The 23827-nt window shown below is 35.7% G+C and overlaps 1 protein-coding gene across 1 annotated transcript in view; it reads right to left on the reverse strand.

The window, feature by feature from the left end:
* LOC138709980 (polycystin-2-like protein 2) overlaps positions 1-23827 on the reverse strand; it is a 42947-nt gene that overhangs the window by 11804 nt on the left and 7316 nt on the right. The window contains exons 2-8 of the mRNA XM_069840661.1: positions 18851-18961; positions 16739-16875; positions 12609-12746; positions 10920-11044; positions 9805-10029; positions 2364-2592; positions 482-709 (exon numbers count right to left, since the gene is read on the reverse strand). Coding sequence (XP_069696762.1) covers positions 482-709; positions 2364-2592; positions 9805-10029; positions 10920-11044; positions 12609-12746; positions 16739-16875; positions 18851-18961 — 1193 coding nt within the window. The remainder of the gene's footprint in view (positions 1-481; positions 710-2363; positions 2593-9804; positions 10030-10919; positions 11045-12608; positions 12747-16738; positions 16876-18850; positions 18962-23827) is intronic.

Here is a 23827-nt window from a genome sequence, read left to right on the forward strand (position 1 = left end):
TTTTTATTACTCTTTTAGCTCTGATCTTCTATTTGTTCTTGTAATGTTTTGTATGCTTTGTCTAATGGTAGCCTTTAATTTGAGGAAGCTCTGATAAATAAAATAAAAATGTACAGAAGATACAGCTGTTTCAAAATGGGAACTTACTTTTGAATAACCCTATATACATACACACATAAGCAGGAGCCTGGAATCTAGCTACTGGTGTGGGAATGATTTTTTTAAATCCAAGCAGTCTCGTTTTGAACTTTTGTAGATATCGTGACTTAGCTGCATGGTGCCATCTGTCAATTCAGCCTGCAAGTCTTAATGTTCCGGTGAAGTCCCACTAGAGTGCCCTTCCACCTCCTCCCCTAAAGTATACTACTACTCTTAAGACCGATGTCATCTATTTGCCTGAGCTAGTTACTGATACTGAGATTTCTTAATTAATTGTAATTTATTAATTCTATTATGGTCGGTTGGAAATTATTATTATTACCCTTGAAAGTGTTATGCTGAGTTGAGCCATAGTCTTGTTGAAGCTAATATATTTGAACAACTTGATCCAGACCAGAAATACTAGAACACCAACAGCATTATTGTACTGAACCTGCCAGAAACCTATGAAGTCAAAATTGGCATACTTTTTCTCTTCCAGGAGCTCATTTATCATTGGACGAATTACGATATATCTGTAAATGCTGAATACTATGAGGACGTAGGCCAACTGTGGAAAAAGACAAGAAAATATAATGTTAAAAATTATTTAGTTTTTTGTTACCAGTACTGGTGAAGATTAGAGGCTAAGAGGGATGAAGTTACAGGAGAATGGAGAATGTTGCACAATGTACAACTGCACGCATTGTATTCTTTACCTGACGTAATTAGGAACATTAAATCCAGACATTTGAGATGGGCAGGGCATATAGCACATATGGGAGAATCCAGAAATGCATATAGAGTTAGTTGGAAGGCTGGAGGGAAAAAGACCTTTGGGGAGGCCGAGATGTAGATGGGAGGATAATATTAAAATGGATTTGAGGGAGATGGGATATGATGTTAGAGACTGGATTAATCTTGCTCAGAATAGGGACCGATGATGGACTTATGTGAGGGCGGCAATGAACCTCCGGGTTCCTTAAAGTACTAATTTGGGTAATTGATTAACTAGCGGACTTACTCGTGTTAATTATGTAAGTTTGTGCGGCTTACAGCTGTTTCGGTGCTTCATCATCATCCTCAGAGCCTACTAGATCTCGGCGTCATCTCGAACTTCTCTGCCTGTTATGTGGGTGCGTTTGATTGTTGAAAGGTGTTGAAAGGTGGAGTCAAATAGTGTGTGTGTGTGTGTGCTGAAATTGATCTGTGTGTTGAGAATTTGATCGGGGTGTGTTTTAGTGTGTTTGTATATTTCGTATTGTTCTAGTGTGTTGAGTTTTTGGTTCTTGGGTTGTATGTGTAGGATTTTCATGTCCGCATTTATGTTATTGTATGGTTAGCATTGGTTATGTGATCGGCGTATGTAGATGTATTGTGTCCTCTGGTTATTGCTTTAATGTATTCTTTGTAGCGTGTTTGGAATGATCTGCCTGTCTGTCCAATGTAGAACTTGTCGCAACTATTACATATGCCGATCACATAACCAATGCTAACCATACATACAATAACATAAATGTGGACATGGAAATCCTACACATACAACCCAAGAACCAAAAAATCAACACACTAGAACAATATGAAATATACAGACACACTAAAACACACCCCGATCAAATTCTCAACACACAGATCAATTTCAGCACACACACATTATTTGACTCCACCTTTCAACACCTTTCAACAATCAAACGCACCCACATAACAGGCAGAGAAGTTCGAGATGATGCCGAGATCTAGTAGGCTCTGAGGATGGTGATGAAGCACCGAAACAGCTGTAAGCCGCACAAACTTACATAATTAACACGAGTAAGTCCGCTAGTTAATCAATCACTTATATTCAAGTGTTAAAAGTAGTGTACGCAAGATTCAAATTGGATAGTAATTTGGGTCCAATCCGAGTCCATTCACCTTCATTAAACTGAAAATTAGTTATATTCAGTCAAGGAAAACCAAGGAAAAAAACTCCAGCCACATTGGTTAGCATCGGGGATCGAACCCGGGACTTGCCAAATACAAGTCTAGAGAGTTATCACAGATGCCATATCGCTCGGTAAGGGATATTATGTACTTCATGTGTAGATATCGAAGAATAAGAATTTAAATGTGCAGATCACATTTTACATACATTTGCCAACATTTACAGAATTATTCATGCAGTACCGAATTTGTTTACTCTAATAGAAATATAGCAAATATTTGAAACTGATTATATAAAATCTTACCACTAATGTAATCAAATCCAAGTAGTTCCACAGAGAGCGCAGATAATCAAACTTTAAAATTACACATTCACATATTTCTTCTACAGTGTAGTAGATTATGAATGTTAAAAATATGAATTCACAAGCTAAGACAAAATAGTCGAATGGTGTTACATAACGGAGGAGCTTCACAGTCCTGAAAGAAGCTGAAGGAATAACCCCTCCAGTTGGTGGGATCTCAAACACTAACCTGCCGACAAGTGAAATAAATTAGTACAGAAGAAAACAGACATGAATAAAATTAATCTGGAATTTTAACATATGAAAATAAAGGTAAATGAAAGAATGTTAATACAAGTCAAAAGTAATTATTATTGTTGTTGTTGTTGTCGTTGTTGTCGTTGTCGTCGTTGTCGTTGTCGTTATCGTCGTCGTCGTTGTCGTCGTCGTCATTGTCGTTGTTGTTGTTCAGACAACTTTCCGAAAACAGGTTTGAACCTCATAAATGACACCAATAAAGTACTGTATCACTCTGAGCCCATTTGCGATGTCTCTATGTACCATTTGTGTTGCCACCACATATCATGATATGGCTACTAGGTCAGGTGGTAAAGGTGATGTGGATTTGATCAAGCATACAAATAAACAATGCTGGATATTAAATAATATGTATGTATTTATTTACACTGCAAGTGGGCAAGCACCCGGTGGCAGTGGTATATACAATATTAACAATACACATGATAAGCAATACACAATAAAATTTACAATACATAATAAAATTTACAACACATATACAATTTGATACACAATACAATAAGAATACACAATACAATTTAACACAATAATAATAAAACATAAAATAAAACACCTAATTTTACAACACAACCTACATGATTATGTATAGGTCCTACATAATTTTCAATAGTCTTTCACTTTACTCTCATCTCATTCCCTGTAGTGGCACTATGACGCATTTCACTGACACTTTAGCACACATTTCACTGACACTCTGTAACACATTTCACTGACACTATAGAACACATTTCATTGACGCTATAAATTATCACTGATCGGAACTGTTCACTGCACTGTAAAACCATAACTTCACTGACTCACCTCGCTTCACTGATACAACAGTTCAAATAAGTCAAATAATTGCATTCTTATGCATACTGTACTTATAAACAGAACTACATTTAAACTAAACATTTCTAGTCTAAGGCCCTCTTACACGCTATTTTTAAATAATTTACAATTCAAACCAAGGAAGTAAACTCGTCAGGCTAGATAAATACATGCCACCTTAAAAAAAATTAAATGTTGAATGTCACCTTAATTTTAATTTTCACTTTATACACAACTCTTTAAATTATTCTTGAATCTCCTTAAGGAAGGACAGCCCTCAAAGACCGCTGCAGGTAGGTCATTCCAATCATTTATAGTTCTATTTAAAAATGAGAATTTACCTACATCCGTTTTCTGTTTCCTACATTTGATTTTAAAATCATGATCGTTCCTACCATAGTACGTTGGCTTTTCTAACCGAGCCGTTATGTCTACCCATGCTTTCTGACCTAGATGTGCTCTATACAATGATGTTATTCTAGTTTTCCTACGTCTGTTTTCCAAAGTTTCCCATTTAAGTTCTTTTATCGTATCGTTCCCATCTTCTCTTTTACCTTTAACAAATTTAGCTGCCCTATACTGGATTCTTTCTAAGGAATTTATCTGATATATTCTATAGGGATCCCAACATGTAGTTCCGTATTCCATTAACGGTCGCACTAATGTTAGATATGCTATTTCCCTCGATTTGGGGCTAGCCTTTCTCAAGATTCTCATAATAAAGTGAAGTGCCCTCCATGCTTTGCCTGTAACATTATCAACATGCTCTCCCCAAGAAAGTTTGGAGTTTAAATACACTCCTAGGTATTTACAACATTGTTCTTGCGGAATTACAACACCACTGAATTCGTAATTAAGAGTAGTTTCCTCTCGGGTTTTACAAAATGTTATAGATTTACTTTTAGAACCATTTATTTTCATCCTATGCTTTAACGCCCAGTTGTAAATTTTATTCAAGTCTGTTTGAATAGCATCTACATCTGAATTATTTCTAATCTTTCTATAGATAATGCAGTCGTCTGCAAATAGCCTCACATTTGATGTAATATCCTGGCATAGGTCATTTACGTATATTATAAAGAGTAATGGACCCAGAACGCTGCCCTGTGGTACCCCTGAACTTATATTTCCAATTTCCGATATTTCATGACCTACTCTAACTCTCTGGGTTCTACCTTTTAAGAATTCTTGGATCCATAGCACCACTCTTTTATCTATTCCTAGCCTACTTAACTTATCTATTAATATGTCATGTGGCACCAAATCAAATGCTTTCGAAAAGTCAATCACAACTGCATCGATTCTTCCGCCTCTATCTACCTCTTCAGCTAGATCCTGAACCAGCGACGTAATTTGACTATCACATGAGAAGCCTTCCCTAAAACCATGCTGGCGGTTGTAAAACCAGTCTTTCGCATTTAGAACATGACGAATATAATCCGATATCAAATGCTCCATGACTTTACATACGACAGATGTAAGGCTAATCGGTCTGTAGTTTCCGACATCTAATTTATTTCCACCTTTATGTATGGGTACCACTATAGCTGATTTCCAGTCACATGGAATAGCTGCATTGTTTATGGAAACATGAAATATACGCATTAAGTATGGAATTATGGCCTCGGAACCTAATTTAAGAATCTCTGTAGCAATACTATCTGGTCCTCGTGACTTCCGATTTTTTAATTTCGTTATTCTCTCTCTAACCCCTTTGGAAGTTATTTTGAAAGTCGAATTTGGTTCACATTCACGGTCTGTGACACAACCACTCCTATCAGCGGGATTATTATTATTATTATTATTATTATTATTATTATTATTATTATTATTATTATTATTATTATTATTATTATTATTGAAAACCGAAATGAAATAGGAATTTAATAAGTCGGCCTTTTCTTTGTCATCAGTTATACTTTCTCCGTTCTGATTTCGTAAAAGCACTACTCCTTCATTTTTCCCTTTTCTCCTGCGTACATAATTATAAAACTGTCTCCAATTGTTACTTTCATCTTCTTTTAAAATAGTTTTTAGAAAATTTTCCTGAGCTAACCTTTTTTCACACTCAAGTTTCTTAATTAATTCAACATATTTTTCCCAATGCTCATGGCTCCGTTTACGTTTGCTAAATGCGCGCCTTGTCTTTTTCTTTAAGTAGCGAATATAATTAGTGTAATATTCTGGGTCCGGATTTTTCTTAATTATTTTAGAAGGTACACATTTTACTAATGCCTCGAAAATTATACACTTAAATTTATGCCATACATTTTCCATATTTCCTTCAGTCCTTAGAAAGTCATCATGCTTTTGTCGTAGAAACGTTTGTAATTCATGGACATCGGTTTTGTTAAAATTCCAGACAGACACTGGACTTGACCTCGGATTTACTGTGTTTTCCCATAAGATTTCTAATAAGACGCTATTGTGATCACTTATTTTATGAAGACTTTCAGAGTTGACAAAGAGAGAGACAGGTCTTAGTAGGTAAACATCTAAGAGGGCATTGTCACGCGTCGGACCATTTACTACCTGCGTGAAATCTTTACGCCAGATCAATTCATTAACAAGAGTCTGTGCATCTGAATTTGTACCTGAAATCCCGTTCCAGTTAATTTTCGGGAGGTTTAGATCCCCAGCAATTACTACGTTTCGGTCTTCTGATACTGTATTAAGATATTCATTTAGTTTGTGCAAAGTTAAATTGTTTAATTCACTGGGTGGTCTGTAACATGCTATTACATCTAAGGTTTCCAGCCCATTTCTTATCTGAACATTCAATATTTCAACTTCCTCATGTATCCACAGAAGATTGCTACTTATTTCTATCTTAGTACAAACGAAAACTCCCCCTCCCTTTTCACTTCTATCCTTTCTGAAGACTCTATAATCCGATCTAAAAATTTCCGAGTCATTTATGTCTTCCCTAAGCCATGATTCCGTCCCAATTATTACATCTGGATTATAAACATCGACCAAGTTCCAAAACGGAATAAGTTTATTTCTAATACTTCGGCAATTAACCTGCAGTAGTCTTAGTAGGCCTGTCCTTACTTGAACATTCTGAATCCCCGTGGCACCTCGCCGTCACTGCAGGTCTACGCCGCCCGCGGATAGGTCTTCGACCGCACCCCCGCTGACCGCCGGTAGTCCCACGCCCCCGCCGTCGGCTGATGGTCCTTCGGTGCCGCTGCCAGCTGATGGATCCTCGATCCCGCCGCGCCATGTTGTAGTAACTACCCGCGCGAAGAGGGATCCCATGTCTGCAGCCCCCCTCCGATTTAGGTGGATTCCGTCTCTTCCGAAGCATCTGTCGTCTATCCAGGAATTTGGATCGACGAAACGCGCACCAAGACACCCCGCTACCCACTCGAAAGCTTTATTCACACGACCCACTTTTCTCCAGTTCACATCCCTCCGTCTGACGATTCCACTGATGACAATCCCAGCTGCCGGATATTTCTTCTTCGTTTCCATCACCAAGTCATATACATCTGCCATGATATAATCAACACCTCTTCGCAAATCGTTTGTTCCTACGTGAAGGACGATGTTTTTCGGGTCCCCTCGTTCCTGATTTTCGATCACGCTTTTCATTTCATTCACTCTAATCCCAGGGTAACACTCTGTCGCCAGCTCCGGTTGTAGATTCCCTACGTGTCGAATGATGGAGTCTCCGATGATAACACTTGCCGCACCATGCTTCTTCTTCTCCTCCCTCTCTTCGCCATTTTCCTTTTCCCGTCGCAACAACTTATTTTCGTCCTCCAGAAACTTGATCCGTTGCTCCGCCGTCTCTAGCTTCTCCCGTAGCTTCTTCACCTCGTTCCGTAGACCGATGAGCTCCCTGCTGCCTGCCTCGTTCCCGCAGTCCTTGCACAGCCACGTTTCTTCTACTATCTGTTCCCTCTTGATCTTCTGACAAGTCAGATGGAACCACTTCTCGCACTGGTTGCACAGCACGCCTACTCTTAGGTTCTTTCTACAGCTGCCACACTTGACACTGATCACTCCGTTGTCGCTTGCAGGTCCTGGATTCAGTTCGATACCACCAATAATTAGTAGCATCGCGATCACTATGTGAAAGAAGAGACACTCAGCCAGACCTGCCAAAGCTGTCCCTTTCACGCTCCGCTGCATCCTTGACCTGGCCGCCCAGCCGCCTATCCTTGCCCGGTACAGCTCCAACTCACAGCCCATTGCTCAAACCTTTTCTCCGCTGCGAAAAATACGTCCTTCCTCTCCACCGGCCTGAAGAAGACTGACATATAACATGTAATTAATTAAATATGTAAAAGGATACAAGTATATACAATGAGATTAACTGACATGAAAGAACAAAAAGTTAATAATGAAAAATATATAACAATGTTGACTAAATTCATTCGTTCTCATTTTTGTTACTATAATTAATTAATGCAAGTCTGTTATACAAAATAAATTAACTGTTATTTGTTACCTGTACTTTATTGTTTTTTTAGCTTTCATTCTGAAATATTTGGTAACTTACGTATTTATTATATTTATGATTTGTTCGCAGTTTTGCAATGTTCAGGATATACAACTAGACATCAAGTTTACAGACACTGGAAAAATAAATATAATCTTGTTGCAGATGATTCGATTTGAATTTAGAGAACAATTTATGGATAAGATTTATTCACATTATAAAATGTTTGAACTGTATATATCACTGAAAAAATCCCGAAGAATATTATTTTTACACAGGATACATTCCCCAACCATTATGATATTCCAGGATTTCTCAATATCGGTATATACCTACCGTATTTTATAATCATTTTTATATCATTGGTGCAGAAAACAATACCGGTACTAGATATCACTGTAACGTAGCTAATGGAATGGAATTCCTGTGGTATACTTCCCAGAGTGCACGCAACTGTAAGAACCTCTGCTAACATTTGAGTCTTCAGGCATGGCACAATATGTGAGAAAAGTAACAAATAGTCTTTGTCAGGACCTCCGAGAAGGGGGGGGGGCAAAGGGGACGAGTGCAAATGGGCCCGTGAGCAATAAGGGCCCGTCAGATTAAGTGAGTTTGATTACTTTTTATTATCACGAATAATTTTGTAAGAATTTTTGTTACATAAATTTGACATATTAACTCAACAATAGTAGAATTAATATAAATCAGCACTTCATATGTAAATATTTGACTTTTATATAATAGAATATCTTTTTCCTGCATTAACTTTCACCGAGCCGACAATTGAGGGCCCCCGGCATTTGCCTGAACTATGTTCCCGTTGCTTGTACTGAACATGTTCAATTATTTATTGGCTTGTCCTTTTTAACTATCAAACTTCTGCTGGCCCACCACAATATGCTAATGGAATCTCTCAAACCGAAGTCGCAGGATACGTTTCTTTTTCAGTATATTGTATGTTTCGTGTCGAAACTTTCGTCTTTTCGTTGTCATTTGTCTAGTAAATTCTGTTCATTAGTATCACTGGTTATAGTTTAACTGCACAATGGACAAGTACAGGCATAAGTCGGGAGCTGAGAAGCACAAGGAGAGACAGAAAAAATTGGAAGATATTAATATGGATGCTAGACTGGGTGGAAAATATTATGAAGACATTAATAAAGAGATCAGTGATGAGCCGAAATATTTAAAACCAATTCATGCCTCTAATTTAGGGCCAACCCCACTGAAATCTATGAATCTCCAAAATAGTCTGAGGGAATTAAAACTGGACAGTTTATTTCCAAATATTTGCATAGCCATTAGAATATTCTATACAATTCCTGTGACAGTTGCTGATGCTAAAAATCCTTCAGCTAAATTAAGGAAATAAAAAATGTATTCAGATAAACAATGTGTCAAGAATGACTGAGTAACCTTGGCTCCTTAGTCTGGAGAGCGCTCTTGCTAGGTCTTTAAATTTTGGTGATATAATTGATGATTTTGCATCATTGAAGTCAAGGAGAGTTGTTTGTTGATGTTAGACTGCAAGTTAGAAATTACAGCTGTTTAAGAATAATGTTTTATGAATATAATATATTGTGCTAATGTGAAGTTTTGCTAAAAGTTTCTAACGTAATAAAAGTGTATATTTTTAAGTTTGTATCTGTGTATGGGGTTACCTTTTATTTATTTTGCAAATAATTATTATGGTTAGAATAACTGGTAACTTGTAATTGTTACTTTTTTCAACGGGGGTCCGAGTATGTATTGCATAGGGGCCCATAAATTCTGTCGGCAGCCCTGATCTTTGTACCGACATATGATTGATTATTCATTACAAATGCACTTATTTGCATAATTATCTGACTCTTTAAACATAATAATATAGTAGTAATTTCTTACTTGACAATACAGAAGAGGTTAATATTTGCATTATAAACAGTGAAGTCAAAGAAAATGGCCCTTGTTCCTCTTGTGATCCACAGGTTTTGTTTCAATTCCAGAATTCTCTCTAGAGTCTCATTACGTCTAAGTGATAGATCTTCATAGAAACCTCCGCCACCATATGTTGTAAGTACACCCCAGTGGCTGTAACCATCCAGTTCCTTCTCTGACGAGTAAGTCCAGCTGCAGTGAGGAACTGAGCTTTAGTCTGACACCAACAGAAATAATGTAATATTTTTCTATACATCTTGATTACACAACTTTTAATACTGTATCACTTCGGAATATGTATGATAAGTCTTTCTTGTGTTAAATTTTAACGTACCTTGTTAACATGTTTCGACCTATTTTGGGTCATCTTCAAAATTGGTCGTTGTTGGTGTTGGCGCCTCTTGTTTCCTATGTGGGTGCGTTCGTAGTGTAGAGTCAAAGAGTGTATGTCAGAAACCCAACCAAAAAGCCAGAAACTCAACACACTAGAACAATATGAAATATGCCGGCACACGAAAACACACCCCAACGATATTCTCAACACACAACTCAATTTCAAAAAACATACGCTCTTTGACTCTACACTACAAACGCACCCACACAGGAAACAAGAGGCGCCAACACCAACAACGACCAGTTCTGAAGATGACCCAAAATAGGTCAAACCATGTTAATAAGGTACGTTAAAATTTAACACAAGAAAGACTTATCATACATATTCCGAACGTAATATTTTTCCTTTTCCAGTACATGTTGTATCACTTATAATAATTACATCTTTGGTTGTTTGTATTAATATTTGTACAGGTACAGAACCATAACAAAAAAATTATAAAATACAAGATATTGTAGTATTTGGAACTGTTCATGTTCGTCGGAAAGTGTTGCAGAAGAAATCAACTTTCCAAGTCTTCCTTGGAAAAGTTGGATGCTTCCTGGGGAAAACTTCAATATTTAAAACGTAAAGTTTACACTTGGTTAAAGTAATAGTGGTGGTGGTGATGGTGATGATGGTGGGATGGTGGCAGCAGTACTAATGCTAGCAGGAGTAGCGGTTGGTGGTCATGGCGATTTATACTTACGCTGTTGGAGTTTCTTGTCCAAATGATTCTGTATCCTCAGCTTCACTTGAATAAAAGTCGTAACATGTCCTGAATGTTCTGCGAAAGTCTTCATGTACAATGCAAGAATCATTCCTGACTTTTACCTTAAAATAATAAAGTACATTTTGAGTTCTAAATAATGGGCCTACATTGATTTTATGTATCACTGCTCTAAATTAAGAATCACTCTCTTTTTTAATAGTCGTGTATCAGTAACATAGGTTGAAGAAAGTAATTTTGTATGTATTTTTTTCTCCTAAACATGGATACTCTTTCAAAGTGGAGGCAGATAAAAATCAAAATGAATTTCATAAAATTAACGAACAGATAAAATGATGAGCATCATGAATTTGCTGTGTAATATTCTTATAATTAAATTACGAGTGCTATTTTTGGAAATAATCGAAGGTTATCTAATAGCAGAAGAGATTGCAAAACTTGATTGTTTAGATAAATAATAAAATACTGTACGGTAGGTGATATTAACATACATGATGAAATATCTTATTGCGTCTCAGACAATGTTTCTTACAAATTTCGTAATATTTTTTTTATTTCAAAAGTAAGTATGTCTATGTACAAATTTCTTTTATTATTGTCCTATTCATAGAGTTCTTCGTACTTATAATAGATTGCATAGCTTAGGAGAAATAATAAATAAATGAAGGAATGAATCTACGAATAAATAAAAAAAATAAACAAAACATGCATAGCCTACAAATAAATAAGGAAGTAAATAAGTATAGAATGAAGTTAGTAAATAAATAAATATATAAAGAAACAAATAAATAAACAAACCGACGAACAAACATAATATATACCGGTACATATAAACAAATAAGTAAAGAAAGAAAATAAGGAAAAAAGTAAGTAAGTAGAGAAGTAAAGAAGTAAATAAATAAGTAAATAAATAAATAAGTAAATAAATTACTCTTTTTGAACTGTTATTTGATATATATTTACACACAAAAACGTAGTACAGTATTTATACTCTATAATAATCTATTCTTGATTTAATTGGAATATTGTAAGGTTTAACTAGATACATATTATATTATCTATCATTTTTCTGTTTTTGCCCCTTGAAATTTAAGACTGGTTTATTGGCATGTAACACACGTTTATTAGATATGGGACTTTTATGTGCTAAATTTAAAAACAATACCGGTACCAAGTATAGGCCTACCTGAGTAAATGCAATGCAGGCTACAACCGTTTTGAGGCCTTATACACAATACTCTGAGAGCTGAGTTACAAAAACTGGAGAATGCTCTACTGATAATAAAATTTGTAACTGACGGTCCACATCTTTCTATTGAACTTTCGTTTGAAAAGCAAGCACCACCTACGGAACCATTCTACAATTATGACAAGTGGGATAGCCTATAATGTCTTCCCTAAAAAATCTTGCCCCTCGAAGCAAAAACTTAAATGATACCAGGATGCTGTACTAAAGATTTGTCCTATTGCCCTCAGCTGATTTGAACCTATGGTATGCACCTTCGGCTGTAGATATATACTGTATATATATATATATATATATATATATATATATATATATATATATATAATAACAATCAGACCACTGAGGATCACTATCAACGAAGGAAATATTTATATACTAGTTAAGATTGACTGCCAGTTACGAATAACACCAGTATTATTCACCTGTCTAAGGCGTGGCACACCCAACAGCTTATTCTCGTACAGAATATTTCTGTCTTCACTAGACACATTTCCAACTGGATCGTTGTTATCATACCAGAAATCCCAATATAGACCATTAATCATCACATTTTCTGCAAACTAAAGAAATTTAGTTAAATCATGAAAAAATAATCTGAATTTCCAGAATAGTAATAAATATTATTTCATACAGTACTTTCCTCAAGAATTTATAATCACGTACCTATATGCGTATCAAAGTTCATTGATCCTGTAAAAATATCAATTCTGATAGAAAAGACATCTTTAATTCTTCAGGATAATGAAAGTAATAATTTTAATACATTCTATAGCAGTTTTTGTAATTACAGTATATTTACATGCAATAAAAGTCCTTTCTATATCCAGTACCAGGTTTTAAAAAACTGCAGATCTCCCCACGGAGTTGTTTTCATTTCATCATTATTTAATCCACTTATTTTGAAAGGACATAGATAAATGATTAATTATATGAGGAAGTTAAACAGTATTTTCATTACTGAATCAGGAATTTGCAAAATGTACAGAGTTCAAACGAGTAATTTGCCTCAATCAAAGTCGCACATCATATTTTTAATTGTTTACTTAATTTAGAAATGGTATGTATATTGCTAAATGCACTGATCGATCAATGAATTATTAAAAATATACGAGTAATTTTAACAAAATAACAAATACCGAAAAGTATATTTTGTGTGTCTGAAGATACAGTGGAGAGCTGAAATAAAGTTAATTCAGACTTGAATTTCTGTGGAAGATACTGCATCTATTTTATTTTCGTTTTTGTACTATTCAATATTTTAATTAGTTGACGTGGTTTTTGTCAAATTGATTTTCATCTTGTGTATTTTTTGTCTTCCTGTATTCAGATCAAATTTATGACTCATCAAATCCTGTACATTCTCAAATGTATTACCAGTACTCTACTATTCAAGTCACACCCCACTGTTGGAAGTATACAGAATACAAAGCATCTTTGCTCTTTCTGAAGTCTCCACTCAAAATGCATTTTCCTCATAGAGTGATGCCCATCACTCCTTGAAGTCTATTTTTTTTTTTTACTAGTACTGTATCGATAATTTTAAAGAAGATTTGGGAGTGATTTCGAAATACCTGATCTTTTTCCTTATTAATCCTGTCATGACTTGTGATCTCTAGTTTGACGAGAAAAAATTTGTCGTCTGGAATATAGGAATAATCGTGAACTGGAAATTATTTTATATCATTCATTGTCAATTAGTGTCAGTCTAATAGACTGTATCCAAAAGCAACCAAAGTTAGTACCAAGCGTAAATAATTTATTAGTCCTGAAAACAGGAAAGGAAAATTTGATCTCTAGTTCTTATGTAGTAAATCTGAAATACCAGTAGTCGATTGTGACAGTGTTGATTTGACTGTAATTCGTGGACTTGGCATTTTTTTTTAATTCAGTTAACGTTTGAGCTCTAAAAAACAAATACAATCTGCAGGACTTGGTTCTTTGTGATAAAAGAAGTGTCAGTGTAAGATCTAATATAAAAAACACAAAAAAACGGTGTGAATGCTTTGCGAAAAAGTTGACCAAGTATCTTTCGCAGATTCCTGACTCACTTGTTTCTCTATCTTGCCATTTTGAGTTCATAATTTATTCTTTATTTATATCTTGTGGTACCCCATAAAATATTTTCACAGTCTCAAAAGAAATAAAATACAGAAAGGGAAAGTTAAAATAAAGAGTAAATAAAAGGAAAAAGGTCATTTTAATATTCATAAAAACGTAAACATATCATTTTTCAGATATGAGCCATTCAGAGCAAAAGTGGTGTAAGTCAAAATTGGGAAATGAGGTTTAAAGTAAAAATTCTGTAATATGGCCTTCTTGCTATCCATTGATAACTAATAGTGTAAATAAATTGAATATTAATTGCTACTTTGCGCTATATTTTACAGAAGGTTTATTTTAACCCACATTACCCATTTTTTACTTACACCACTTCTGCTCTCAATGGCTCATATATCAATAATGACAGTGGCGGTTCCTTGGGGGAGGGAAGGGAGGAACGTCCTCCTCACATTTTTCTTCTTTTGGAAGTAAATACCAAATAAAATATGTGCCTTGAAATTCGAGGAAGATTCGATAATTTTTAAGTTCACAGCTATAAGAAAACCTCGGTTGATCGAGTTTTAAACGATGTGTGCTCATGTGCTGCTAGAAAGATGCGAGATTGTTTGTGTGGAGGAAAGTCAATCCATTCCTCCTTTACTGCAGTTAACACACATAGACAACAGCGCACTAGCGGCCAGAGAAAGAAGCAGAGTTTTAAAGTGAGTAAATGAACGGAAAGGGAGGAGATCCTCCTCTGAATCAGCGCATGGGCAGGAAATAGAAACCGACTGGTCGTGCAGCAAGCTTGCTACCTCTGCCATTCAACCAGACTATAACACATCTAGGAGGAGGCACAATAAAAACAGTTTTAACGCAACGCTATGAAAGACACCATACAAACTTTTTTTAAAAATTATAAATCAAAAATATTATTCATTGCACTTTATATAAGCTACTATTCATGGTTTGAAACTTTCAAGGATATTTGAAAGTTAAAGTCGGGTTTGTATAAAACAAAGAGGGAGTAGTTCTACGTTAGTATCACAGATCTTTTTGGCCCCTGAAATTCACTTCCATTCATTGTGTACTAGACAGGGCAACAGCCAAGTTGACAGTTTTGTACAAATATATTTTAAATTGAAAGTCGTACTCCAAACTACATTATTTTTAACATAAAAAATTAATTGGCCACCGGCAACTTTGAACAATAATGGTAGTATGACTTTACAAGAACCGATATTCTTCAAAAGCATGTGATACTGAACTTGTAAAATGTATATATGGCAACACAGACCACGTGGGTGGGTGCAGTGTTCTCGCTTTCCTCAGATTATTTTCCATTCCCATTTCCGCAGTTCCGATTACGTGTTAGCTATAGTCTCTTCCAACACGTGTGATGCTGTAGTTTGCTCGAAAAATGCTACGAGGTGAATTTTCTTGTAATTGTTAATTTGTGCAACTATTCAACAATGAATGAAAGTGAAAACATTATATATTTTGGAAAATTTAGGAAACTCAGTTTACAAGAACAGATTATTGCTATACAGAAGGAAAGGCCAACCCCAACACTACCTGGTCTTACATGTATGCATGTTGGCTAATTTGTAGCATGTTTCATTCAAGAAGGTGTCATTTCGTGCTGTTACCTTCTTTCCTCCTCTTAAGAAATACGCAGGAGCCGCCACTGAATAATGAGTATATTTTAAACATGAAAACAATTTCAATGCTGTTACCTTCTTTCCTCCTCTTAAGAAATACGCAGGAGCCGCCACTGAATAATGAGTATTTTTATTTTAAACATGAAAACAATTTCAATTCTGTATGAAGTAACAGACGACATCACTATTGTAATCAGGTCTGAATTTAAAGCAGGGCCTTAAACAGGAGGGTTTCGGGGTTGTTGAGCAACTCCTAGCTATGCTGTGAGCAATACCAAAAATTGTTCCTAACCTCGTATATGTGCAACTTAAAAGGCAAAACATCGCATCGTATTAAATGACCGTTGTTTACAGTACCAGTAACTAAAAAATCGTACTGTAAGTACTATACAATGAGACGAAAAGAAAACTACAATTATTTCAAGTTCATTAAGTTTCACATTAATCCTTTCTGGTGACGTTTGAAATACCGTATATAGTGTTTCATTATTGTTGTACTATTGATGATTAATTTAGTAAATAAATAAGTATTAAATTATCGGTATCATTAATAACTTTGTACCTGGTGTGTTTGAATTGTGTCCAATGTAAAAAAAAAAAATTAATAAAATTCACCTCAAGACCTAGTTGTAAGTATATCAGACCAACTTCTATTACTGTCTGCTGGTTACGCCCCTGCTTTAAAGTTACACATTATTTCATGGTAGAAGGATCATATTGGTTACTTATTTGAGATAAAATCACACATGTACTTTATTTCCATTCCACAAATCACTTCAAGGATCTTACTATGCAAAATAAATAACTGTTTATGTATTTTCAACGTAATATACAATATCGTACATGCTTACCCCCCAGAAGTGAGATATACGAGAAGACTCTTTGAAGTTTGTTTCAGCTCCATCAGCTTCAAACATAGTTTCTATAAACAAGTCCGACAGAACTTTCGTAAACCAATACATATTCGTACTAATCATGCCTAGGGTCACTGAAAATATAAAGTCACCAGGTTATAAATCAAATTTCATCATTGTACAATAACTTTTCTTTTAATCAGTCATGTGACAGTGCTGCATTGACTGTATTGTATTGTATTGTATTTATTAACATTCCATGGTATTCATACATTGCTTTACAGCTAGAATATGGAACAAGTCAAAAAACTTAATACCGGTACCGGTACTATTATAAAGTTTTAATTTATAGTCACAGTCTAGATGAAATATATACAGACGAGATTTACAATATAGTCTACTAGTACAACACATAGTTTTAGTATCAATTTCATGAAGTGTTATTGGATGTCATGAATTCACCTACAGAATAGAAGGCATGAGAAATTAGGTACTTTAATTTGGCCCTAAATAATCTTATGTTTTGAGTTTCATTTTTTATATCGATAGGGAGGCTATTAAACATTTTTACTGCCGTATAATGCACTCCTTTTTGATAGCACAATAGACTTGCCGATGGAGTATGAAAGTCATTTTTTGACGTGTATTTATGCTATGAACTGTTGAATTAGTTACAAAATTTTCACGATTACTCAAAATAGTCCTACACGATTCCCTAGATTTGGCACCTATTATTCCAATTACTCTTTTTTCTAATAGGAATATACTGTTACTATCTCTGGAATATATACAGACTATACAGAATATTATTCCAAAACTCATTACCGAGTGAAAGTATGCAAAGTATATTGTTTTTAAGGTATTGATATTTACTATCTTTTGCATAGATCTAATAGCAAAACAACCTGAATTTAGTTTGGGGGTAATTTCTTTAATATGATTTCTCCAATTTAACACATTATCGATTTTTAAGCCAAGAAATTTAGTTGTTGTTGTTTCTAATTGGGATCTATTGTTAATTATTTTGCTAGAAATTTGCGAGGTTGAATTTGGACAGGATTTAAATTGAATTTATGTAATCAGGGTTTGTAAGATAATTTACTCGTTACTTTTTATGTAAATTACTACACGTAATTTATTAGTTATTAAAACAAGAAAGGGAAATTTTATCTCTAATTTCTTTAGTAGCTAGTAAATCCGAAGTAGTCGTTTTGTGACAGTGTTGTTGTTTGTTGTTTTCTAATGCCAGGCAATTGACAATAAAGTCATTTGACCTCTTGCACTCCAATATTTTTCAAAGATATTGTCATGGTTAGCCACTGACGCACAGATTTTGAGATGTTTGTGACAGTGTAGATTTGACAATAAAAAGATTGTGAATCCGTGGACTTGGCATTTTTTGCAAATTCAGATAAAATTTAATCTCCGAAAAGCAAAAATACGATCGCCAGAACTTGGTTTTTGTGATCAAAAAAGTGCCAATGTAAGATTTTAATGCGATGGTGTTTCAGGTAAAAGGGGTTAAGTCATTTTTTTGTGCAAGTGGAGTTTTGCTTCCCAGGTAATACACAAATTAAATAGCTCTGGACTGCACAGAGAAAGAGAGAGAGAGAGAAAGATGGACTGCTGACATCTCACTCCATCTTTATCTGACATAATACTGAACCTGATAAAAAAAGGAATCATTTTGAATATTTAGCTAGAATTAAAAGGTTATTTATATCAGAACGGTGAAGTCATATTAATTTTTAACTGGAACGGTAAAGTCTGTCTAAAATTTTAATCGGAGTATAAAGTCCATCTAAAATTTTAACCGGAATGGTGAAGTACATCTAAAATTTTAACCGGAACTGTACTCTGGCCCAACTTGTATCCATACTGTATTTTTTAAAGTATATGTTCGTTACAGAATGAATCTATTATATGGTATGTATTTTTACAGTGGTCGTAAAGTTTAATGTCAAGATTCAGATTCATAGCAATGTGTTTCTTGAAACAGTATCCATTAAATTTAAGAACGAACAATCTAACAAGTAATGAATTTAGTACAAATTTATTAAAAGTGAATATTGGCCTTAAATAAAATAAAACTCCGTTAATGTTACCTACATATCAAGACGATAGTTAGGAAAACTAAATAGATAATCAGCTCTCGAAGAGTTGTTTGAATCTCCTCATCTTTATTCTCTAAATCAGCAGTCTGTTTTGTTCTCCACAAACCTGATAAAGAAAGCAGTGAAAAGTTAATATTATTACAGAATGAAAAGAGTTTCAAGAAATTAAATAATGCAATTTGTAATACGGAGAGAGGCAGCAAAAAGTTACCGCACTATGCAGGGGAAGTCAGGGAACAGATTGGCCACAATCCATTGCTCGACTCACCGGTAAGCTGTAGCAGCATGGGCAGGCATTCATTTTCATTAGCTACAGTAGGCCTAAATTATTAGCTAAGAGTTAATGAATGAATGAAGTTGAAAACTGATGTAGATCTTACCTTTCATCAAAGCAGCTGTTGAAAATGATGTCCAGCATTCTCGATGCAAACATTGCTAATTATTCCGTTCAATTACTGAAAAACAACTTTATTCTACATTTCGCCAGCTAGGCTTAAATAAGAGTATTTTGAGACATTTTGTCTCGCGTAATAGTTGAATTAGACTACAGTTTGCAGCTCTGATTTGATTAGATGTGTCGTAGCCTACTCCTGTTTCGAACATCTGTCCAATTATTGTTCATGAGATGAAACGCCTCTTTGTATGAGCATTACTACTTGGTATGCTTGGAACAAAACTAGCCAGCTTTTCCAAATTTATAATTAATAGGCTCTGTTGTTTGATTTTAAACAGATGAGTACTAAAACCCATTTCTGGCAAGCATTACCTTCTAAAAAGCCTGCATATTTTAATGCATCTCTTGAATAACAAAACTCATCATATAAACAATAATCATTCACGGCAAAATCAAATGTTTAGAATAATGATTTTTACATTATGCAAAAATAAGAGAGAAAGATGCTCGAAGAGAAGGAAAATATGGGAGCCGAGGGATTGTTAAAAATTAGGGGCAAATAAGGAGATCCCGGGAAATATGGGAGGGTTGGAAACCCTATAAGCAGCACTGACAATGAGGAGACTACCTTCATCTTGGAATGTAGGCTGACCCGTCTTGATGGTTCTTTCTTGGCACTTACACTTCACTGCGTAACAGCAATTTATAAGACGTCACAATCAAGAATTTGATAAAAAGATGTATATTCTTTTGAAAATGATTGACTGCATAAAATTTTGCGGCATGTTTGAACTTGCACTGCGTGGACATGACGAAACACAAGAATCACAAAATTGTGGTATTTTTCTAGGCTTAGTGAATTCCATTTCGGAACTAGATACATTGTTGCGCGACCATCTAAATAATGCTACAGTATTCAAGGGCAAGTCAAAATCTGTACAAAAGGAACTCCTAGACTGTATGCTTTTCGTATAGGCTATAAAGAATATGTAACTAAGAAAATCAGGCATTCAAATTACGTCGCAATTCTCTCTGATGACACGACTGACTTTGTGACAAAATTGCAATTAGTTCTAATATGCAGAGTGGATGATAACCTTTGCACCATAATGAAACTGGTAGGCCTAACAGATCATGAAGAGAGATTTGAAAAATCTAAGTAAGTTTTTTCTCTACTGACGGGATTATGTTGATGTCTAGGCCTAATATGGGGAAACGGGAGAACCCTGAGAAAAACCCCAACTGCGACCTTGTCCGCCACAAGTATAACTGTGAAAATTCTCAAGACTGACCGCGATGATATTCGTGAAATAAAATAAATTATGGTTTATTTAACGATGCTCGCAACTGCAGAGGTTATATCAGCGTCGCCGGTGTGCCAGAATTTTGTCCCGCAGGAGTTCTTTTTACATGCCAGTAAATCTACTGACATGAGCCTGTCGCATTTAAACACACTTAAATGCCATCGACCTGGGCCGGGATCGAACCCGCAACCTCGAGTATAGATCGAGTATAGAAGGCCAGCGCTATACCAACTAGTTACCGAGGCCGACATATTCGTGAATTCTCAGCCCCTCTTACGAGTAGTACCCAATAAGCCCCAGGGCCCGGAATCCAAAGCCCCAAGTCCTTCCTGCATCAACATTGGAAACCTATACCACTTCCAAGACTTAATCCCAGTCTATTTTAACTATTGTAGATGATAGGTGGAAATGGAATGTGGAAAGTGTTGGTGGAATGCAATGGCGTACGCAGAATTTTGTTGTTGTTGTTGTTGTTGTTGTTGTTGTATTCTAATGCCAGGCATTTGACAATAAAGTCATTTGACCTCTTGCACTCCAATACTTTTCAAAGATATTATCATGGCCAGCCACTGAAGCACAGATTTATGCGGAATTTTGTGAAAGGAGGGATTATTAAAATTGTTTACAATTTACATTATCGGTATTTTAGATTTTGTGTATTTTATTATTATTATTATTATTATTATTATTATTATTATTATTATTATTATTATTATGTTACGGTATATTTATTAACATACTATGTTCTAATAGAACATATTCATGAATATCCTTATAAAATCTTTGAAATCTTTGAATCTTTGAAACGTAATTTTTTAGAGCCATCCAATTTTTTTTTTTATTTTAACTTCGGTTTAATTTTGTACAATAAAAAATGCTTGCGTTATTATTGCACTTACACAATAATCATATTCATTCATTCATTCATACTGTTCTGTCCAAGGGCAGGTCTTTCACTGCAAACCCAGCATTCTCCAGTCTTTTCTATTTTCTGCCTTCGTCTTAGTCTCCGCATATGATCCATAATCTTAATGTCGTCCATCATCTGATATCTTCTTCTGCCCAGAACTCTTCTCCCGTTCACAATTCCTTTGAGTGTATCCTTCAGAAGACAGTTTCTTCTCAACCATTGATCCAACCAATTCCTTTTTCTCTTCCTGATCAGTTTCAGCTTCATTCTTTCTTTACTCATTCTTTCCAACACAGCTTAATTTCTTATTCTATCTCTCCATTTCACATGCTCCATCCTTCTCCATATCCACACTTCAAATGTTTCTAGTCGTTTCTCTTCACTTCGTCGTAATGTCCATGTTTCTGCCCCATATAGTGCTACACTCCACACAAAGCACTTCACTAGTATCTTACTTAGTTCTTTCGCCAGAGGTCAGCAGAAGATGTTGATGTCTAATATGGAAATGGGAGAACCCCGAGAAAACCCCCATCTTCGACCTTGTCCGCCACAAGTATCACTATGGAATTTTCAATGAAAATTCTCAAGCCTGACCGGGATGGTATTCCTGAATTCTCAGCCTCGACAGATGCTCTTTCCTCAGTCGAGTACAGTACCTGATAAGCACCAGGGCCAGAGTCTGAAGCCCCAAATCCTTCCTGTATCAGCATTGGAAACTTATAGCCTACTTAATCTCAGTCTATTTTTAACTATTGAAGGGAAGGTGGAGACTGCTGGTAGAATGTTACGAGAGTACCGCGAGAAAGACCAGTGCGCTAGTACTTGAGCCACGGACGCTGCTAGAAACATGTAGGCCCTAGCAGTTACCAGTTCTGTTCCAATGACGTTTCGCTGCGGTCGACTGTCATACCGTAACGATGTCGCGACGCTGTTATTCCCGGCGTGACTCCTCCCCTTTGCTTACGTCTTAGGAAGTGAAGGCTCTTTAAAGTCTAGGTAGGTAGTATCGTTCGCCACTTTTGTTCTTTCGTTGCCGAGCTACCAGACGAGGAATCTATTTGCAGCACCGTTAAATATTATCATGTCGTAGCTCCTATGGTAATAAATCAAACGCACTCTAATTCAGCAAATAATTGAGATGCAAATAACGTCCTCATGTGCTTTCTGCGAACGCCAACGAAAGAGCCAAAATGGCGGGCGATTATATTAAGTATTTATCGAGCCTTAGGAAATGCATAACGTCATCATCAGCGAGTCACAAGACGCACACGTTTAAATGTAGCCGACCTGCAACGTGATTGGCTGCCGGAAATAAGAGCGACGGGACTATAGTTCCAGGTTGTCAGATTCTCTCGTCAGGAATCCAGGATAGGAGATGGTACTGCGGACCTTAATGTGACTACACATTTCAATTAATTCAATTAGTAATACTAATGATTTTATTTGTTTTATGTATTTCAACTAACCATAGTCTATAGGGCAGAACTTTCCAAACTGGGTGTCGCTAACTGTTGGTATATTAAATTATTTTGAGCTATTAACTCATAATAACTGAAATGAAGTAAGAAAATGGCTGGTCACCTCTTGCTTACCTAGCTGCCTTGTAGATACAGTAGGCCTACGTATCTTTAACAGATGTATAGATGTGCATATAGTTGTAGTATAGCCTAAAAGTTGTCTTGATAATCCATGTTGAATCTTTCGTACACTACTTTTAACACTTGAATATAAATAATTGATTAAATTGCGATCTTATTCGTGTTAATTATGTAAGCATGTACGGCTTACAGCTGTTTCGATGCTATTCGACATCATCCTCAGAGCCTACTAGATCTCGGCGCTATCTCAACTTCGCTGCCTGTTGTGTGGGTGCGTTCGTGTGATGAAGAGTTGTATCAAATAGTGTGTGTGTATGTGTGTGTTCTGAAATTGATCTATGTGTTGAGGACACAATACATCTACATATGCCGAACACATAACTAATGCTAACCACACATACAGTAACATAAATACAGACATGGAAATCCTACACATACAACCCAAAAACCAAAAACTCAACACACTAGACCAATATGAAATATACAGACACACTAAAACACACCCTAATCAAATTGTCAACACACAGATCAATTTCAGAACACACACACTATTTGACACAACTCTTCATCACACGAACGCACCCACACAACAGGCAGCGATGTTGAGATAGCGCCGAGATCTAGTAGGCTCCGAGGATGGTCTCAAGTAGCACCGGAACAGCTGTAAGCCGCACATGCTTACATAATTAACACGAGTAAGATCGCCATTTAATCAATTATTAGTATAAAATATAGCCTAATTCTAGTCTGCAAAGTCAGGATGAGA

Source organism: Periplaneta americana, chromosome 12, assembly GCF_040183065.1.
Source record: "Periplaneta americana isolate PAMFEO1 chromosome 12, P.americana_PAMFEO1_priV1, whole genome shotgun sequence".
Lineage (NCBI taxonomy): Eukaryota > Metazoa > Arthropoda > Insecta > Blattodea > Blattidae > Periplaneta > Periplaneta americana.